Below are 23,281 nucleotides of genomic sequence, written 5' to 3' on the forward strand. Positions count from 1 at the left end.
TAATATACATTAAAATGGGTTTTGTAATGATTTTTAACTTCCCGAAGGAGAAGTTTATGTTTTCATCAAAAAATCCGAATGGCTAATTTTATGTTTTCTCGACGTTTCAAGCCATTCTGAATCGAATGAGACCAAATTTGGAAAAAGTATGTGTGTGTGTGTGTGTATGTGTGTGTGTGTGTGTGTATGTGAACAGATTTTTTGCCGTAAATCGACGTTTTCTCCAAAACGGCTGGAGCGATTTCAAAAATTTAAAAGCCATTTGATGTATCTCGATGAGGACTATCGTCTCTGAGTTTTGTGCGGCGATCGGCCGGGCCGTTTCTTTGTAAATTGCAGAAAAGTGAAAAATTTTTCGCCCACGTTTTAGCCCGCAATTCTGAATCGATTCTGAAAATTCAAAAACCATTCGATAGATATTGGTTGGGAATCGTGCTGATTAGTTTTTGGTAAAGATCGGCCGGGCCGTTTTCTTGTAATAACGTTTTTAAAAAAAAAATTTCAACGATTTTTATGATTTTTTTTTTGACGGTAGATACCATAGTTTTCTAGGTCATACTAAAATATTACGGCTCTACGACAACTCGTTTAGCTTTAAAAATTTGTCAAAGTTTGCAAAAATTGGTATAGTTTTTTTGACATTTGTCAAAATTAGACTTTTGATCGACGTTTTCTCAAAAGCGCCTGAACCGATTTCAGAAATTTAAAAGCCATTTGATGTATTTCGGGGAAGACTATCGTTTGTCAGTTTTGTGCGACGATCAGCCAAGCCGTTTCTTTGTAATTTAAAAAAAAGTGTTAAACTTTTCGTCCACATTTAAGCTCATCCTACTGAACCGATTTTAAAAAATCAAAAACTGTTCGAAAGATATTAGTTGGGAATGATACTGATCAGTTTTAGGTGAAAATCTACCGAGCCGTTTTCTTGTAATTAACCGTTGAAAAAAAAATTTAAGCCGATTTTTATGGATTTTTTTTTAGCGATATATACCATGGTCTTATAGAACTTACTGAAATATTACGGCCTTAAGACAAATAGTTTGATTTTAAAAATTCATCAAAGTTTGAGAAAATGAGTAGCTCTTTTGACATTTGTTAAAATTAAAATTAGACTATTTACTTGGTATAATGATAGAGTACTTGGTCTTGAACATAATAAATCATTAAAGTCCTGAAAACTGGTTCAATTATAAAAATTATTGATTTTTGAAAATTTGCTTTTAGAAAATACTCCAAGTTCGTTCGTTTTCAATTATGTGTAATAAATCCACTCGGAATACTTTTAATGACTCATAAATTAATTTATTTTTTATTGATTAAGTCGATTATTTAAATATATCGGGAAGTTCATGTAACTTGCCTCAAGGCTAAATACCAAACAAACTAGTTTTCTTTGAAATATGAGAACCGGTTCCTTTAATTTTAGCGTTCCGGCAAAGGAAATTTTAGCACAAGACCACTGAATATAGCTTCAAGTAAAAATCGCCTCTCGTGGGTATAGTTGCAAATATAATAAAAATGTCAGCAAATACTTCGGGTATAGATAATTAGTCATAACTGGACTGGACAACTACCGGGTTGCCATCCATTCAAGATTCATATAATAAGAAAAGTCAAAACAATTACTGAATGTCCTAAGTGTGACAGATTGTAATTAAAATAAAAAAGAACTAGTGGGGTGTATGGCATCGTTCCTTAAGGCAAATTGCTGGAACTTCCCGTACCGTAACAAAATGTTCGAGGAATACTGAATGTTTTCAAATAGATTATTATAAATATTGTAACATTGTCTAATATTTATAAGAATTATAGAAACAGAATTGCAAAGTTGAAATTATTTGTTTAAAGTATATTAGAACTATAGTCAGTATTTTTTTTTTATTCAACAATATATTCACAACTGTCCTACATAGACATTAAGTAAATCTTTTGGCAATTACATATAAAAAATGACATCGATATATAAATAGTGAAAAATACACAGTTGCATTTTTCCTTTATAAGAAGTAATATAATGTGACACGAGTAATTACAAGCTAATTAAATCACTAAATATTTTTCTTTTGAGTCTTCGTGTTGTGTTTGTGGATAGCAGTGCGTTGGCCAACTCATTTGGGTGTTCTTCCAGTCTGTCTTTGTGGTTAACGGCGAATCATTTAACTTCCTCGGCTACAGTACGCATATGTGTTTCATCATGGATCAGCCAGGTGGGAGTATATTTTGGGACGCCTACAGCGATCCTAAGAACTTTGTTCTGAAACCTTTGAATGATGTTAGCATTATTTTAGATGTGGTGCCCCAAAGAGCTATGCCATACGTCCAAATCAACTTAAGTACAACTTTGTATACCAGTAGTTAATGGGATCTCCTACCCATTAACCAATATAGTTCACGTAACTTTTCCTCAAGCTGTTGCCTTTTCTTTTTTATGTGAATTTTCCAATTCAGTTTGCGGTCCAGATGCATGCCCAGATACTTTACGTGTTCGACCTGAGGTACTTCTATTTCATTCACAGTTACAGGTGGACATGTCTAGTGTTTGAGTGTAAAAGTGATGTGGGATCATTTCTGGCCATTGATCTCTAGCTTCCACAGCTTGTACCATTTTTCTAATGATGTTAAGTGACGTTGAAGTTGCTCTGAAGCAGTTGTGGGATTTTCATGTTTTGAAAGAATGCAACTATCGTCAGCAAACGAAGCTATGTCTGTGTCAAGTGAGGTGGGAATGTCAGCTGTAAAAATTAAAAACAAAATTGGGCCGAGAACACTGCCTTGAGGAACGCCTGATTTTATTATTTTAATAGGTGAGTTCATGTTGAGAATGTTTATGCAGAAACTTCGGTTTGATAAGTATGATTTTATTAATAGAAATAGGTCATTGGGTAAAGTATTTTTTATCTTATAAAGAAGTCCTGTATGCCAAACCTTGTCAAATGCTTGTGTGGTGTCTAAGAACAGAGCTGAGCAATATTTCTTTTCTTGTAGAGTTTCGTTAATCTTATGCACCAATCTATGGGTTTGTTCAATCGTTGAATGCATCTTTCTAAAACCGAACTGATGACAAGGAATTGTATTATTATTGCTCAATGTGACAAGAATACTTTTAAGCAGCAATCTTTCGAGTATTTTGGAAAGGAGGGGTAAAAGACTTATTGGTCTGTATGATGTTGTATAGGATGGATCTTTGCCAAGTTTTGGAATCAAGATAATCCTAGCTCTTTTCCAAGATTGAGGAAAAATTTGAAGTCTACATATCGAATTGTATAGAATTGTCAGAAACCTTATAGACTTTGGTAAAAGGTGTTTCAGCATTTGCATCGAGATCTTGTCGTATCCTGGTGATTTACCTGATTTGGATTTTATTATTTCTTTCTTGACTTCTGATGGGGAGAAGCGAATTGTCGGAGCTTGTGGTCCTGAAGACATGTTACGAAGCCCATGGTAAATAAATTCTTCTTGAGAACTGCATTTTTGGGGCGGACATTGAATAACTTCTTCAAAATAGTCGGCAAAGTAATTGACCTTATCCTCATGGCCCAGGAGTTGTTGGCTTTTTTAATTGGTACCTTTTGAGCGACTAGTTGTTTAAATTTCTTTGCGACTTTCCAAAGTGAGTAGTTAGTTTCTTTGGTAGAAGTTAAGTGTTTTGATTTCTCTTCAAAAACTTGGTTGTTAAAGTTCCGGAGCATGAGTTTCAACTCTTTGCAGGCTCTGTTAAGATTGGATTTATCTACCGGTGATCGTGTGGTTTGCCAGATTTTCCTTAGTCTTCTTTTTATTGCAATTTGCCGTTTGATTGAAGTTGGACAATTAAAAGAAAAGTTGTTTTCGATTGATGGAGTGGAGTTTTGTGTGGCGATATAGAGTGAGTCATTAAAAAAGTTCACTGCAAAGTCAATATCTCTTTCAGATTTTAGTGGTAAGTTGCATTCCAAATTATTGTCCAGAATATCTCCAAATTTGCTCCAATTGATATACTTATTTGTAAGGTGAAGGTTGAGGTTACAGATTGGTTCAGTATTGCTAAAAGATACAATTACCGGAGAGTGATCTGAACACAAGTCCAAGCTTGAGTAGGCTTTCAAGTATCTTTCTGAAATACCTTTGCAAATGAAGAAATCTAGTAAATCTGGTTTTTTATGCATGTCGCTTGGCCAGTAGATAGGTTCCTCTGTCGATATTGGTGTTGAGTTGTTGGAGTTAATTAAGTTGTAGAGTTCTCGTCCTCTGGGATTGCATAGTCTTGAACCCCAGTGAGTATGCTTGGCATTATAGTCCCCTGCTATTATGTATATATTTCCAAGACCGTCGAAAAACATTTCAAAGTCTCGTTTTAGTACCTTGTGTTTAGGCGGGCAGTAGACTGATGCAATTATAATATTACTTTGAGGAAATTCTACAGAAATGATGGTTGCTTGCAGGAAATCATTACAGATAGGTTCCATTAGATAATGCTTGATTTTTGATTTTATTAAAATGGCTGATCCTCCGTGTGCTCCATCGTCAGGATGCCTGGTGCTGTAATTGATATAGGATTAAAATAATTTCTGCTCGTAAAATAAGTTTCTGAAATTAGCATTATATCAATGTCATTGCTTAGAAGAAATTGTTTGAGCTCTTGGTGATGTTGAGCTAGACCGTTGGCGTTCCATGTGCACAATTAATAATCGAAAGCCGTTATTTTTTATTCACTAAAAGACTTGTGATTAGATTGAGCAGAGTGCCCATTTGGTTCTTTAACGTTTTCATCATATTTTTTAATTCATGTATGTCACTTTGTTGATGGGCTTGTTGATGGTTTGTAGGTTGTTCTTAATAGTCTTGTTGGCATGTAAAATTATTATCTATTTTTGTGAGTTTCTTGTTATTTCTGAGAAGGAGACGTTTGCACGTACGAAGGGGTGGCTCGTATTAATAGGATTTTTGAGGGGAGTCACCTTCTTCTTAATGGTGGAAATTTACGATGTTTTTCTTGTTGATAAATAGCACATCCTTTATAGCTTGAGGGATGGTTTCCTCCACAAAGTGCGCATTTTACGTTTTGGTTGACGGGATCTCTCCACGAACAGTCTTTAGTAAAGTGTTTTCCTGCGCATTTTACACAACGCGCTGTGCGTGTACAGTAATTTTTTGTGTGCCCTAAACTCTGGCATCTTGTACATTGTGGCACTTCTCGAGAAGGTCTCTTTGCTTCTATAGAAACCTTAGTTCTGTAAAGAAAGTCAATGGAGTAAATATCTTTGTTATTTTTCTGTTGTTCCAATTCCACCACAAAGATATTTATTGGGTATCCTGTGTATCTATGTTTTAAGTTTTGAATTCTTAAAACATTGTGACCCTTTTCACTTATTTCTTGTTTTAGCATGTCTACATCAGTGCTATGATGTAAATTTTTTATTACAACTTTGAAAGATCGCTGTGACTTTGTTTGATATGAATGTAGTTCAGTTCCTTTTTCTTTCAAATGTTTTAGTACGGTGTTATACGTCTGTGGATCCTTTGTGTTTACTTTGACTGTTGACTTACTGCAGTCCAGTTGTTTTGTAATGATATTTGTCCTTGGCGTGTAATTCTAATAATTCGATGAGAGGCTTGATATCGTCAACACCGTAGACAAAATTTGGTGGTGGATTAATTGTCTTTTCTACTGGTTCAACACTAGAAGGCGCGTATTGCAGAGTGTCATAATAATTCTTTATGGGCACTGAGTTTAACCAGTAGTCTTTCAAGGTAACCTTTTTCGTTGTTGCTTCGTTGCAGTAATTTTCCTGTCTTCTTTTATTTGTAACGGTTGTCCACCCCTGGCCTTGATCAACAACATTCAAATTTCTATTGATTGGTTCAGGAGTTGTGTGTACTTCGGTGTTCTGATTGACGTTATTGTTAATGTGTTGATACGCCGTGCAATCCTTACTGGCGGTATTTATATGCACTGGGTCACTGACATTTTTAAGGGGCACAACTAGTGTAACCGCCTAAAAAAAAGGTGATTTTTGGGAATTTATATTAAAAAAACTACTTTATCAATCATTTCAAAACTTATACATGTACTGGAATATATTTATACATGTTTTAAGAATACATAGTAAATTTTTTGAAGAAAAAAATTAAATATTTTTTAAGTTATCGTCGATCTCCATCGGCGCTACAAAAAAAGGCCCTTCACTGCTGCAGTGATTCCGGCCTACTACGTGGATGAAATTTAAAAAAAAAAATCTCCTTAAACTAGATAATATTGTCTGTAAAATGAACTACGATAAAGAAAAAAATCAAAAATTGACAAAATTACGGCGTTTTTAAAAAAAAGTCTAATTTTACCCAAAATTTTGGTCGTTTTTCGACTGCCAAAATTCGATTTTTGATCCGATCAAAAAATCGATAGATCATTTTACAGAGAACTATATATAGAACATGTAAAAAAAATTTGATAGTGATCGGATCATTCGTTTTTGAGTAATCGCTGCAGCAAATTCGGAAAATGCTGTTTCGAGAAAAACGCGTTTAAAGATTAAATGATCGTTATACTATATACTATATATATACTCTTTAAATGGCTGTAACTCAAAAACTATTTAAGATATCGATTTAAAATTTTGGTATGTTATTTTTAAAGGTATAACCTATTGAAATATGGAAAAATTGAAAATTAGATATTTTGAAATTTCACACTAGTTGTGCCTCCTAATTGTTTTTATGTTAATTCTTTCACTTGAGTAGTCACTTAGGTCCATTTCACTATTAATATTGTCATATTCCTTGTGATTCACAGTGTTCATTGCTTGCGCAATTGATTCGCCAACAGTTGAACAGCTAACCAAACTTACGTCTGGTGGTCGGCCGTTGGGTTGAGCAAACTCTCTTGATTGCATTGACTCATTTTAACATATAACGCACTTATTTTAACACGACTGATATCACCAATACGTTTAAAATAAAATTATAAAAAATAATAAGAATGATTATGGATCACTACACATGTATAACCGTGGTTTATGGATGACTACACAATAAATTATTTGCTCGAGAGCTCGCGTGACACGTCCATTCGGGTAGAGGGTTCGACGAGAACTGACTATAGTCAGTATTAAAAATAAAATCTGAATTATTCTCGATATACAAGAAATTTGTTTTTTGAAAAAAAAAATGAAAAAAAAAAGTTGAAACAAAGTTTTTTTTCCAAAATCAATTATTTTTTTAAGACAAGCAGTTAGTCGGGCGCTTAGTTCACTCAAAAACTGCCATTTTTTGCACATTTAGCTCCGTATCTTCGAAATGCCTGGGCCTGCCTTTGCCAAAAACTAATCAGCACATCTCCCTATCAATAAGAATCGAATGTTTTTTTAACCATTTAAATCGGTTGATCCGTGCGCCCGAAAACGTGATCGAAAAATTGTATCCTTACACACATACACACACACATCCATTTTTTCTGAGGTATGCCAAAATGTTCAGAAACCTCCAAAACGTCGAGAAATGTGAAAATTTTCAATTTCGATTTTCGGCCCATTACAATAACTTACCCTACGGGAAGTTAATAAAAAAAAAACTTTTTTGCTAATTGCAAAGCAAAGCGCAAAACTGACCAACAATAGTCCTAATCGGGTCATATTAAATGGCATTTAAATTTTTGTAATCAATTCAGCCGTTTTTTAGAAAACGTCGACAAAAGGTCAAAAATCATCTCTATCTCTCCCACACACACGCACGAACACGTACGTTTACTAAATTTGGTGTTATTCGTTTCAGAAAGACTTGAAATGTCGAGATGACATAAAATTAGCAAATCGTACTTCCTCGCCAAAACACACTTCTCCATCAAAAAGTTAAAAATGTGATCAATCAAGGTGCTATTGGAAATTTATTGTGAATCACAAGTACTTGTGGATCAAGAATAGTAATTCCCATTTTCAAATTAAACTAAACGTCTAACTAAAATATCAGATGCCTGCAGCGCATACTAATTTAATGAAACTTACCTCTGAATGACATAATTTCGTTTTTCTTTAATAATTAGATTCAATAATAATTTGTTTGAAAGTTACCTTGTGATAATTATCCTTTTGCCACGTTTTGAGGGATTGGACAACGTCGTTACACAGATTATCTCTTACTTTCATATGTACATCACATAACCGTTCTGATTCCACTAAAACACCTTTCCATGCTGCCTCAGTGGTGCCATATTCTGGACCTGCATCAATGAAATAGGAAGTAATTAGGTGAAATTTTGCGCTAACATGGTAATTGTGAAGAAACAGTTCGTAAAAATCTAATTAACGCATGTCTTGTCAGACTGTCAATGTCAGCTCGTCGTAACTGCGGGCATGCCCGCAAAAATGACGTCACAGCATTTTAAATTTTATAATAATCACATATGTTTCAGGTAAAAACTAAGGTTCTAGCTTTTTCTCATATGTATGGCCATTTAGTGTCATATAAAAATCTGTTTATTTTCAATACTAATTCACATTCACGGACACATTCACCTTTAATTTAAAAGATATCTATTTAACTTCCCGAAGGAGAAGTTTGTATTCATCAGAAAATTGGATTCGCTAATTTTATGTTTTCTCGACGTTTCATAATGAGACCAAATTTGGAAAAAGTATGTGTGTGTGCGTGCGTGTGAACAGATTTTTTGTCGTAAATCGACGTTTTCAAAAACCGGCTTGACCGATTTCAAAAATTTAAAAGCCATTTGATGTATCGCGATGAGGACTAGCGTTTATCAATTTTGCACGACCATCAGCCAAGCCGTTTCTTTGTAAATAACAGAAAAGTGAAAAAAAATTCGTCCACGTTTTAGCCCACAGTTCTGAATCGATTTTGAAAATTTAAAAACTATTTGAAAGATATTGGTTGGGAATCGTGCTGATGAGTTTTTGGTAGAGATCGGCCGGGCCGTTTTCTTGTAATAAAGTGTTAAAAAAAATTTCGACTATTTTTATTATTATTTTTTTGACGGTAGATACCATAGTCTTCTAGATCATACTAAAATATTACGGCCCTACGACCACTCGTTTAGCTTTAAAAATTCGTCAAAGTTTGCAAAAATTAGTATCGTTTTTTTGGCATTTGTCCCTTTTAGACCTTTCATGGACGATTGCTCAAAAACGAAAAAACCGATTTCAGAAATTTAAAAACCATTTCATGTGTCTCAATGAGATCTATCGCCTGTCAGTTTTGTGCGACGATCGGCCGAGCCGTTTCTTTGAAATGTGAAAAAATGTGAAACTTTTCGTCCACATTTAAGCTAATACCACCGAATCGATTTTAAAAAATCAAAAATTGTTCGAAAGATATTAGTTGGGAATGATACTGATTAGTTTTTGGTGAAAATCTACCGAGCCGTTGACCCGTAAATAACTGTTGAAAAAAAAATTTAAGCCGATTTTTATGGAACGCTTTTTGGCGATATATACCATGGTCTTATAAAACTTACTGAATTATTACGGCCTTACGACAAGTAGTTTAATTTTAAAAATTCATCAAAGTTTGAGAAAATGAGTAGTTTTTTTGGCGTTGGTATAACGATAGAGTACTTGGTCTTAATAAACGTAATGAATCATTAAAGTCCTACGGAAACTGGTTCAATTAAAAAATGATTGATTTTTGAAAATTTGCTTTTAGAAAATACCCCGATTAACGTGCTCGTTCGTTTTCAATTATGTGTAATAAATCTATTTGGAATACTTTTAATCACTCAAAAATTAATTTATATTTTATTGATTAAGTCGATTATTTACACATATCGGGAAGTTCATGTAACTTGCCTCAAGGCAAAATACCAATACCAACTAGTTAACTTCCCGAAGGAGAAGTTTATGTTTCAATCATAAAATCCGATTCGCTAATTTTATGTTTTCTCGACGTTTCAAGCCATTCTGAAACGAATGAGACCAAATTTGGAAAAAGTATGTATGTGTATGTGTGTGTGTGTGCGTGTATATGAACAGATTTTTTGCCGTAAATCGACGTTTTCTCGAAAACGGCTGGACCGATTTCAAAAATTTAAAAGCCACTCGATGTATTTCGATGAGGTTCTCGATTAAATAAAAAAATTAAAAAAAATAAAAATTTTCGACATTCAAAAAAAATTTTTTTTGGAAACAAATTTTTTTTCCAAAATCAATTATTATGTTAAAAGAAGCAGAAAGTTCTTTGAATCATTTAAATCGGACGCTTATTTCTCTCAAAAATTGCCATTTTTGGCGCATTTAGCTCCGTATCTTCGAAATGGCTTGGCCTGCCTTTGCCAAAAACTAAAAAACACTTCTCCCAATCATTACTAATTGAATGTTTCTTAGTTCTAAAAACTAATCAGCACATCTCCCCATCAATAGGAATCGAATGTTTTTTGAACCATTTAAATCGGTTGATCCGTGCGGCCGAAAACGTGGACGAAAATTTGTATCCATCCATCCATACATACATACACACACACGTACACATCCATTTTTTCTGAGGTATGCCATAATGTTCAGAAACATTCAAAACGTGAAGAAATGTAAAAATTTTCAATTTCGGTTTTTGGACGATTACAATAACTTACTCTACGGGAAGTTAATAAAAGAATATTCATAAAGTTTCATCTAAATTTATTTTTATATAATTTCTAAGAGAAATTATAAGAAAAAAACTAATGAAATCCAAAATTTACGAAGTATGTCATATGCATAAATAATATACTTTATTCGGCTTTCTCACATTGTTTACAAATTATTTCAGTTTGAAATATATATTTGAAGTAAATATATTTGTTATTTCGTAACTTTAACAAAATTTTATTTGACAAGTTTTTCGTCCATGCAAAGCCGAACTAATGAAGAGTGTCGATAAAAATTTGATTTTCTTTAGATTTTGAATATGAATCACCGAGTTAAAAAATTAACTATAACCTACCGACTTCACACACCACTCAGAACTTTATTCTAAATTTGTCTTGTTCATTTAGTATATTTTATATAAATCTGCACCTACATTTCGACGAAAACAATTCCCCAAATAACTTTATTGACCACCGGTCAAATTGACCGACCGCGGTAGCAAATTTTTAAAGCTAAACAAGTGGTCGTAGGGCCGTAATATTTTAGTATGATCTAGAAGACTATGGTACCTACTGTCAAAAAAATAATAATAAAAATAGTCGAAATTCTTTTTTAACACTTTATTACAAAAAAACGGTCCAGCCGAACTCTACCAAAAACTCATTAGCACGTTTCCCAACCAATATCTTTCAAATGGTGACATAACAATTTTTTTTTCGGAAAATACAAAAAATAACTAAAATAAAAGAGTGAATAAAATATTATTAGTATATTCTAAGAATTGTAATATAGTTTGATAATGGTATCTTCTCGTTTAAAAATGTCCAAGTTGTACACAAACTTTGAAATGGTCAATTTGACCGACGTTGGTAGGTTTTGTGTTAATGCTCAAAGTATATCACTGCTGGCTGGCAGTGGGCTGCCCATTGTCGGGCAGCGGTCACTACAGAACGCCAGTACTGGCCCAAGTAATTATATTAATTATATTGCACAAACTCGCGCTCGTATTCCCTGAAAGCGCAGCTCATTATTCTGAAATTAAATTAATTTTTATATAACAAAACGGTTTTTTCTTATTCGATCCCTACTATTACATTTTAGGATGATCGTTATGAAATCTATCGCTGCGTTAAATTTAATTAACTTCGGCAAAAGGTTACTTAACGTTAAATTATGAAAAAATGACTCGACCTATCTTTGCCAAAAACTAACCAACGCGATCCTCAACCAATGTCTTTCAGTTTTTTTTTTGTAACTGCCCGAAGGAAAAGTTCGGTTTCTGAATCGAATGAGACCATATTTGAGAATAGTATGTGTGTATATGTGAGCCAATTTTTCACCTTGCTTCGATGTTTTCTCACAATGGCTATACTGATTTCAAAAATTTAAAAGCCATTCGATGTATCTCGATGAGGACTATTCGTCCACGTTTTAGCCCACAATTTTTAACCGATTTCAAAAATTCAAGTCAATTTCGAAAGATATTTTTATTTTTCGAAAGGTTGGGAATCGCGTTGATAAGTTTCTGCTAAATATCGGCCTAGCTGTTTCTTCGTAATTAAATGTAAAAAAAAATTTGACATATTTTATGAAACTTTTTATGTCGCTAGATATCGTAGTTTGACATAACATACAGTAGAAGTCCTTTAGTCCGGTTGTTTGTACTGATCTTCATTAATCTAATTGTTTTTATAATTATCGCTCGACAGTCCGCAATTTTTGACAGTCCGTCACTAGGATCGGTCCCAAGCAAGCCGAACTAAAGGACTCCTACTGTACTAAAATATTATGGGCCTAGGATAAGCAGTTGAATTATAAAAACTCGATTCTATTCTGAATAACGTCGATCACCTTCATTGTGTAATCAAAACTTCGCTCTTTTTTCAGCATTTTCCATGACATTTGCCAGCGACTCGCGCGACATCGCAAGAATTTCAACTAGAATGTTGTTCTTCAGCTCGTCCAAAGTCTTCGGTTTGTTGGCATACACTTGGCTGTGCAGTCAAATCAGACGATCTTGGTGGCCAGTCAAGATGCTGGCAAATGTCATAGAAAATGCCGAAAAAAGAGTAAAGTCTTGTTTGCACAATGAAGGGGGTCATTTGATCGACGTTATTTTAAGGAACAAATTTTATCAATTTAAATTTGATATTAAAAAAAAAACAAAATTCATTGAAAATTGTTCAAGTTATTCAGCATTTCCATTGACCACATATAAATAGCGCACCATGTAGTAATACATCACTCAATAAGGATGACACATTGATGGTGTTGCTATGTAATAGTCCATGTGATTTGTAGAAAGCGCCAACTTTGCGTTTAATTTACACGTTACAGAGGTTCATGTGACGCTACTTTTGAGTTTTTGTAAAGGAATGCAATGGAGTAAATATCTTTGCTATTTAGTAGGTATCTATGTTTAAGTTGTAAATTCTTAAAACATTGTGACCTTTTTCACTTATTTCTTGTTTCATCATGTGCTATGATGTAAAATTCTTATTACTACTTTAAACGATCGCTGTGACTATGTTTGATTTGAATGAAGTTCAGTCCACTTTTCTTTCGATAATTTTAGTACGGTATTATACGTCTGCAGGTCTTTTGTGTTTATTTTGACTTACTGCAGTCCAGTTGTTTTGTAATAATATTTGTCCTTGGCATGTAATTCTAATAATACGATTAGAGTTTATCCCTATTAGTAATCATAAAATTATTGGCTAAATTATACATTTCAAACCTCTACTTAACTTAAATAAAAAATCGTGTACAAGGTGGCAAATGTATGGGCAAATCATAATTTTTTGCAACAAAAAATACGCCTGTATAAAATGCGGCTCTGGACTTGAGAGTAAATTATACAAGAAGCTTCCGGCTTTCAATGTCTAGGATCTCATAGTGCAAATTCTAAATACTGTAAATTGAGCGCAAACTATAGAAATAACAATACAACTGACAACATCTTGAGGCCAGATAAGAATTTAAATCCAGTTATTACAACACCCGCTGCTACTAAATATCAGATGAACAGATTGGTTAACTTTCAGAATATGTCGTACGCCCAAGTTATCAACAAGCTAATTGTTCAAATTCCGATCAAGTAAACCATAACCTTCTTAATAATTTTCTGACTGAATTCAAAAATAAGTTTGAGATAGGTGGCAATACACTCATTTATCAACTGGCAACATCTTGACGCCAGATAAGAATAAGAATTCACTGTGAATTGAGCCCAAACTATAGAAATTACAATACAACTGACAACATCTTGACGCCAGATAAGAATTTAAATCCAGTTATTACAACACCTGCTGCTACTAAATATCAGATGAACAGATTAGTTAACTTTCAGAATATGTCGTACGCACAAGTTATCAACAAGCTAATTGTTCAAATTCCGATCAAGTAAACCATAACCTTCTTAATAATTTTCTAACTGAATTCAAAAATATGTTTGAGGTAGGTGGCAATACACTCATTTATCAACTGGCAAGAATATTCTTAACAATTTAATTAATAAACTAAAATCTAAATTAAGAGAATCAAACGACAACAACTTTAAAAATTATTTGTCTGATCTTAATCAATATGATTCTATTTATATTTATACATATGACTCTATTTGGAATCCGATTAAGAATAAACTCAAGACTTGTATTAATAATCCTTCATTGAGATTAGACAGTCAATCAGATTGATTGAGTGACCTCTTTGGTCTTCACTTGATCTCTGTATTTCAACCAAAAGATCCTGATCATAACACTGATGATGCCGTTTTTAATTTGAACATTGATTACACAAAATGCAGAAATAAGTATTTCACGCTTAAAAGTATATCAAATGAGATCAAGAAAATTAAAAAGAGAAAGTCTCCAGGGTGCGATGCTTAAGAAACTGCCAAAAAGAGGACTAATTTTTATCACTAACATCTTTAATGCTATTATAAGAACAAAATACTGGCCAAATAAATACAAAATGTCTACATAAATACAAAAGATCTTAGCATGATGACCTCATATCGGCCTATCAGTCTACTTTCTATACTATCAATATTTTTCGAAAAACTACTGCTTTAAGATATTCTGCTTGCATCCAATATATTGCCATAAGTGCCAATCAGCTTAGCTTTCGAAAGCTGCACTCGACCACTCAACGACGTCACAGAAATAAAATCAAAAGCAATAAAGCTTTTGAATCAAAGCAATATTGCTCTGCCTTTTTCCTAGATGTCAAACAAGGCTTTGACAAAGTGTGTCACAAAATCTCCATGCTTCTCCTCCTGACATCTTATCAATATAATAAAAAAATTATGACTCATGTGAATCGCCACAATCCTAAAATACACCCGCCACAAGGTAGTGTACTGAACCCATTTTTGTACAATTTATTTACCTACGACTGTAATTACTACTACTGTTACGTTTGCTGACGACATTTCTACTATATCCTGTAACAAAGGCCCAAAAATAGCATCTAATAAGTTACAACAACACCTTAATTTAATTCATGAATAGATAAATAAATTGCATATCAGCTTTAATAAAAGCAAATCACTGCATATCACTTTTACATTGAATAAACAAACTTGCTTTGGAGTTCGCTTAAAAGACATACCAATTCTTATCCGATGTAGTAAACTATCTTGGAATACATCTTGTTCAACGACTTACCTGTAAATATCACATCACAACACAAATTGAATCTATCAAATTCAGAGTGAGGAAACTATATGGTTTACAAAACAATAATAATTTTTATTTGGTCATATGAGATAGAGGTTTAGAGTTGCTCTAGTAAGTCAAATGTAGCATTGGTACAGAGAACACAATCTAAAATACTTGGAATAACGACAGGTGCACCATGGTACTTGAGCAATAAAACTCTCCACAATAATCTTAATGTGCTATGCATTGAATCCTTTTGAAAAACAAGATTGACCAATAACCATCACAAATAAGAAAGCCATCCAAATCAACTCATTGCTTCGCTGCTTCTTGCACTAGAATTTAGAAGACTTAAAAAATTATGACCAATTAACTTGATCCAATAAATTGCATATAATAGTAATTACCCACTGGGGTAAGCACTAACTATGATTATATGTAAATAATATATATCAAAATAAATTATAGAATTTATTTATGTTTTGATGGTTATTAATAAAAGAGAGGGAAATAATTGCCCTGTACAAATTTGTGCGTGTACACTGTTGATTTTTTGTCTGGCATTGAGCCAGGTAGTTTGCTTCAATTTCTCCAAAATTATTGATTAAAAAATTTAAAATTTATGAAACCTTAAATATCGTCACCTTTTTCTATAAGATCATTCCATTTCTTTGCCCAGGCGCGAAGACTTTTTCCGTAGCCTTTTTCAATTTCTGCTCTTTCCGATACAAGCGCCTGTAAATCAGCGCATAGGCGGTATCCGTCCTCTATGCGCTTCGTTGTACGCTTGTAGTTTCCCGGCTCCCAGAACGAGTCGCTTCCCGCCAACAACTGGTCGTCGCTGTGGTGCGACATCTTTAGTAGCGTGCAACAGCAACCTCCTTTGCTGATATCACAAATGCTGCTGCAATCTTTGTAGCAGATTGATTGCGATATTGGTCTATCAATAAAAAACATTATTATAATACTGGTTAATGTTATGCCACAAAAATTTACTTGCTTTTATGAACTTTACTAGGCGAAAGTAGGTATTTGTAAATATTATTATTATGATTTTTAATCAAAAATTTTAAAAACTACATCCGATTTTAAATATTATTGTTACATTGGGTGAAGTATAGACGGTTTTGAAGCTACTACCTGTGTGAACGTCCTGGGGAATCTAACCTACTGCTAATAGCGTACGGTGGATCCCTTATTACAGTAGTCTGATCTAGATGGTCTTCAGGCGTGGGGGCACGTGGGGCAACTAAAATGTAGATACAAAATTAAATTTGATGATATTTCAAACGTTTGGCAATGTAAAATGCAGCATATTTGACTCATAAACTCTAGTGTTTTCATTTGTATTTTGTATATTATTTTTAATCATATTCCCATTAATAAAAAAATATCTCTTTAAATAAAAAGTACTAATATAATATAAAAATTGACTGCTATTGGTCCGGTCAATTTAAACCTAAAATCAGGGTGAAAGTTACTATAATTTATAACGGTCTGTAACTTGGCAAAATTGTTTAAAATGCAATTATAAAAAAGATCTCAAAAGTCCTCATGGATCCTATGCGAGCTAAAAAATGGCACAAAGTCAAAGGTCAAAAATATGACCCTTTTGCGATTTTTAGATTTCTTTTATAATTGTATTTTAAACAATTTTGCTAAGTTACAGCCCATTATGAATTATAGTAACCTTGAATGCGTAATTTGACCAGGCTATATTGTAACGATTGATAATAAAGAAAAAAAAGTGCATTATGAAGAATATAAAGAATAATAAAATTGATTGCATAAGTTACACGACTAAAATTACATATTATATATAAAACGAAATGCCAGATAAAATGAATAATAAAAGTACAAAACAATATAAATAGATAATTTCAAGATTTAGCAACCAATATTGCAGTAAAATAGACAAATGTTATGACAAGGCTATGTTATGTAGCAGTTTTCATACAAAATGGTACTAAATACTGTCAAAAGCCATGTGGTTGCTGTCAGGCGATTTAGATTGCAACTATGTTTGGTGTGGCATATGAGTAGCGTTAGAGGTATCGAGACACAATATCGATACTAACTGCTAAAAAAAATATCGAAGCAAAATATAGATGTCCAAAAAAATAACGTGGCAAAAGCATCAATACTACCCACTATCGAAGTTTTAGTACTTTTCATCAAAATCAAACGTATGTGCAAGAAAGACCAAAAACTCATTAAATTATGTTGTTTGTATCTGATGTGTTAAATCATAATCATTTTCAATATTTTAGAATGTTTGAAAGAGTAATTTTTCAATGCTAATTTCATATTCGGTACTTTTCTAAATAAAAAATAACAAGCTATAACAGTAGAGTATTTTTAGTCAAAACAATATAATGGTCTGATACTATTTTCAAAATGCAATACTTTTTACCCACTTGCGCTAGCAAGAAATTTACCGACTCGTGTACTAGAACGGTCTTGTGTAACTCGAACTAACATAGTGTTGTTCGATGTCTCAGAGAAGTCGGGAAAAGATTTGTATTTTTAAACTAATTTATTATCGACCTGGTACTTAATATAGTTTTTTGAAGAGAATATAGAGCATCGATTGGTAATAAAATTAGACAAATATAGTAATATAGCCATGCACATCGTTCTTTTTTTAATAATCGCATAACGACGTGCATACCACGTCGTTGGCGATTCTAAGCATTACGATGCAAGTGGTTAAGTAAAATAATATTTTATAATAGTTGAATATTTTTTGCACAAATAATTTTAGCGACCATGCAAGTTTAAAAAGCCATTACAAGTTTACATAAAAGTGCAATATGAAGCCCTTTAAAAAGCAATAAATATTCAGTTTAATGACGGGTCAACATAATATTTCGACACTTGTTCAATAGAACGACTTAGGTCCTAGAGAAACATCTCTTCTGAGCGATTAATTGATTTAAAGTTTAAATGGTTCCAAGAAACTCAAACCCGACAAATTTATCGAGCAAAATATCGATATTTACTGAGTACTCGATATTTCGTTTTAACACTGCATATTAGCTAAGTTCAATTTTATGTGTAAAATGCCTAATCGCACAGTAAATCCATGATATTTACACAATATTTAGTACCATTTTGAATAAAAATTGTAACGAACATAGCCTTGCCATTACAATAGTCTATTTTACGACAGAATCCGCCCTAAGAATGCGCGTGAAAATAACATTGACCACTATGAGGCAACTATGGTTCCTTATTCATTCATTCGATTTACGACATATGAATGCAACAAAAGTTTTTTGTTTGTATTTTTCTCTATCCAGCATACAGTTCATTAATTGGAATTTAGTAAACTTAGCTGGTTGTACTTTCATACCTCAATTTTACATCACTTAACCAAAGTTACTACTACCATAAGCATGTCAGTATAAAGTTAGCAAACAATAAAACAACAAAATGTTACAACGCTAACGCAAATTTTGTTAGTGCAATAAAATTAAAAATAATACATTCTTTGTATCCCCGCATTATTACGGCTAAATGTGCGAATCTCAATTTATTGTATACTATTATTAATCGTCATAGTCGATCGTGACAACATTAGAAGAGATAATAATAGTAATAACAAAGTATAAGCTAATCTACAAAGTGCTTGTGAACATTTATTGTACAAGCACGTACCTTTAGATTTGACCATCATTTCGTATTGTAGTGAAACTGCAAATAGACGCAGAAAGAAGTACGCATGTTACACTAGCAAGTGCAGAGCGCGAATAAAGTCATAGTAGTATTACTTTATACCTGTATTATTAAATAGATGTAAAAATTGCTACAATGAACTATATGCAGACAATAATTAAATAACTGATAGATCAGTAATATAAGGTATTAGTGTTACAATAAAATTAATAAAACCTTTAATCAAGAAAAATATGTATATACATATGGCTATTTGCAATATAAATTGATTATTTAATCAGGATGATTAACTCAAACATTATTATAATATAGGATTACATCATTTTACTCAAAATGCAAGTTACCTGCTATTGCAGTTGCATTATTGTTGAACCAATTTTTCACGCAAATTTCAATTTTATATATAAATTTCAAAGTTTATGCCCTACATCATCAGAAGGTAAAGATTTTAAGGAACCGATTCTGCCGAAAAATAAACTAATCTTATAGGATGTGGTTGCTGTAAAGTCAGGCGTTTTAAATAGAAAGACTAACCTAGAAAACTGAATATCTGTGATATAGCTTGATAGCATACGAGTGAAGTTGCAGTTTATGTTTAAAACTTCCTGAAACATGGCTTTTTGACACTATTTAGTAGCATTTTATATGCAAACTGGAACTTTACCATAGATAAACTAGTGGGGCGTATGGCATCGTGCCTTAAGGCAAATTGCTGGAACTTCCCGTACCAAATTTTTTTTTTTTTTTTTGAAAAGATTAACATTTTTGAAAAAAATTTACTCTGAAAAAAATAGATTTTTGAGGAACTATATAAATTTTTGACAAAAACTTACTTTTTGTTGAAAAATTTATTTTGAAATATTTTGGAAATTCTGAACTTTTTTTCAAAGCAATCGTACTGCTTTAATGCATAGAGACTAAATATCGAAGCGCGTAAGCGCCGCGTCGCTGTCTAACGCATAAGCATTGGTACGGAACCCATAGGAATGTTAACAAAATGTATACTTATTGTTAAAATCTCTATAAAATATCTGATAATTTGATGTGCATATGTCTAATGTCTAATGATTATTGTTGACCGCCAAATGTTATTTTTTTTTTTACTTTTTTTACTAGATCTCCGAAACCGCTAGATCTATTTTCATGAAAATTTGATCAAATCTTCATCTTGATAATGCAAGTAAAATGTTTTTGAATTATACAAGTCGGACGCTCCGTTCTCTTAAAAACTGAGTTACCGTTTTTGGCCCTTTTTGCCCCATATCTTCGGAACGGACCTGCCTTTGACAAAAACTAATCAGCACGTCTCCTTATCAATACGAATCGAATGTTTTTTGAATTATTCAAATTGCTTCATCCCGGTTCCCGAAATCGTCGACGAAAATTTGTATCTGAACACACACAAATGCACGCACACACACACACATACACACACATACATCAATTTTCTCTAAGGTATGCCAATATATTCAGAAACCTTTGAAACGTAAAGATATATAAAAATTTTCATTTTCGATTTTTGTGCGATTACTATAACTTACCCTACGGAAAGTTAATTATAAATAAATCAATTTATCACCTCCAGAACATTAACAATCGTCATTTCATTTCGAATCAAATTTCAAAAAAAAAATAGTTGCCAAATTTCCACAAAATTGAAAAAGTGCTCCCGCATAGTCACAGTCTAAACGCATTTGCAAATCATTCTGTGCGACATTTTCACTTATACTGTGCTTAGCTTGGCGGCATTTTCACATTTTTCAATAATTTTCACAAAACTGGAAAAGTGCCCCAATACATAAACAGTCTAAACGCACTTGGGTAAACATTTGTACCAGAGTGGCGCTTAGACTGTGCTTAGCTGGGGTGATTTTTTGAATTTTTAATACAAAATTACAAAAAAAAATTTTTGAAAAAAAAATAAACACAAAATTTTTTTTTCCAAAATCAATTATTTTGTTGAAACAAGCAGAAAGTTCTTTAAGTCATTTAAATCGGACACTTAGTTCTCTCAAAAACTGCCATTTTTTTAACATTTAGCTCTGTATTTCCGGAACCGCTGGGCCTACCTTTGCCAAAAACTAACCAGCATATCTCCCTATCAATAGGAATCGAATGTTTTTTAAACCATTCAAATCGGTTGATCCGTTCCCTCAAAAACTCGCTTTCTATTTTCTGCACTCTTTGCTCCATATCTCCGTAACGGCTGGACCTGCCTTTGCCAAAAACTAATCAGCACATCTCCCTATCAATAGGAATCGAATGTTTTTTAAACCATTCAAATCGGTTGATCCGTGCGCCCGAAAACGTGGACGAAAAAAAGCGGACATACAAAACACACACACACACACACACATCCATTTTTTCTGAAGTATGCCAAAATGTTCAGAAACCTTCAAAACGTCGAGAAATGTAAAAATTTTTGATTTCGATTTTTGGACGATTACTATAACTTACCCTACGGGAAGTTAACAAGAATAAATGAACGTAACATAGCCCTGCCATAACATTGATCCATTTTACGGTAGAATCGACCCATAAATATAATTACACAACACGCTCTGCCCTTCTTCAATCGGAAACTATAGACGATTCTTCAATCTCAGTGTAAACCAAACATTATACCATAACACTAGCATCTTTATACTGTCCATCAATACGTACAATTTATTATCTGCCAATTTCACTTCATTTTTCCTCTAAACAACTAGTGGTGCATGGCACCGTGCCATAAGGCAAATTGCTTTAGAATTTTTTGAAAACTTTAAAGATTTTTTGAAAATGAGATTTTTGAATATTTTGAAATTTTTGAAAAAAAAATACTTGAAAATTTTGAGTTTTTATATTTAGAATTTTTTTATAAGTTTGCTTTCATAAGATTTAATTGAAAGCGAAAACTTGATTTTCGAAATAAGCAGATGAAAATTTTATCTAAATATCTATATCCCAATTTAGATTATTCAAGTCAATTATTACACATTTCGAGCAGTAAATTGCCTTGCAAATTCCACTTTCAACTAGTTTCAATTATATTGATTTTAATGTATATAATCGAAAAGCCTTCTGCATAGACGAAAAACCATACGTCATTAAGCAAAGAGCTTGAATAAAATTAAAATTGAGCCGTAATCAAATTGCAACGCGAACTAATAACAATATTAACTAGTGGTGTATGGCATCGTGCCTTAAGGCAAATTGCTAGAACTTCCCGCACCGTAACGAAATGTTCGAGGAAGAGTAAATGTTTTCAAATAAATTAGATTGATATGGATACTGTCTTAAGTATATTTATAAGAATTATATAAACTGAATTACAAAGTTAAAATTATTTAAAGTATATAAATGAGCTTTAGAACTTTAGCCAGAATTAAAATTATAATCTGAATTATTTTCGATTTACAAAAAAAATAAAAAAATAAAATAGATAATTTATTTTCCCAAAAGCAATTGTTTTGTCAACACAAGCAGAAAGTTTTTCGAATCTTAGTTCTCTCAAAAACTGCCATTTTTTGTACATAGCTCCGTATCTCCGTAACGGCTGGACCTGCCTTCGCCAAAAACTAATCAGCACATCTCCCTATCAATCATGAACCATTCAAATCGGTTGATCCGTGCGCCCAAAATGTTCAGAAACCTTCAAAACTAGAAGATATGCAAAAATTTTCATTTCCGATTTTCGGCGCATTACTATAAATACGGGTTACTATAAAAAGTTAATTAAAAAGCAGGTCATTAGACTAGATTTTTTAAATAATCTAAGCTAGCTGATTTTAAAAAGCTGTTCATTAGACAGCCAAAGAACTAAATATTTAAATATTTAAATTCAAGTTTTTTATTCTTAATTTCTTTACATTTTTGGAAAAAAGAATACTTCTCTATATTTTTTTAAATAAAGTACTATAAAAAAACGTAATTTTCATATTTCTGTTGTAACATAATTTTTTCATATAAAGCGGAGTATATCGTTTAATAATTTTATTTATAGAAAGAGAGGCAGCAATTTGGCGCTGTGTGGCATTATCGCTAGTTCAAATTATTCAAGATAAGATAAAAATCATCTTAATAAAAATTTATAGTTTCAGTATCGTCATGGTGATGTAATGGCAGTTAATATTTTATAATAATACAGCACTGATAAATATGTATCATTGATAGTATTATCTTCAACATTTCAATAAAAATATTTGCACGGTGTAATATGTCTTTATATAATATTAAATATAATTTGATCTATTAAGATTTTTTTTTACTTTCATTGCTTTTAATTATGCATAAAATCGAATATATATATATATATATATATATATATATATATATATATATATATACAGACGTTGTTCTGTACCCACATCTACGTTTTTTTAATATCCTATACTAATATTTATACCGTTGAGT

The 23,281-nt window shown here is 32.5% G+C and overlaps 1 protein-coding gene across 2 annotated transcripts in view; it reads right to left on the minus strand.

The window, feature by feature from the left end:
* LOC113370685 (protein kinase C and casein kinase substrate in neurons protein 1) overlaps nt 1-23,281 on the minus strand; it is a 167,655-nt gene that overhangs the window by 105,452 nt on the left and 38,922 nt on the right. The window contains exons 1-4 of one of the 2 annotated variants that reach the window (XM_026611378.1): nt 18,869-18,902; nt 16,349-16,457; nt 15,853-16,148; nt 8,043-8,191 (exon numbers count right to left, since the gene is read on the minus strand). In XM_026611378.1, the coding sequence (XP_026467163.1) occupies nt 8,043-8,191; nt 15,853-16,148; nt 16,349-16,457; nt 18,869-18,887 (573 nt within the window). In that variant the 5' untranslated portion in view covers nt 18,888-18,902. Of the gene's footprint in view, nt 1-8,042; nt 8,192-15,852; nt 16,149-16,348; nt 16,458-18,868; nt 18,903-23,281 lie in introns of those variants that run through there. The other variant, XM_026611379.1, reaches the window with a different exon arrangement.

The sequence above is a fragment of the Ctenocephalides felis genome, unplaced genomic scaffold (assembly GCF_003426905.1).
Source record: "Ctenocephalides felis isolate EL2017-DRISC unplaced genomic scaffold, ASM342690v1 CF-g0.4_SCAFFOLD_01492, whole genome shotgun sequence".
In the NCBI taxonomy this organism is placed as follows: domain Eukaryota; kingdom Metazoa; phylum Arthropoda; class Insecta; order Siphonaptera; family Pulicidae; genus Ctenocephalides; species Ctenocephalides felis.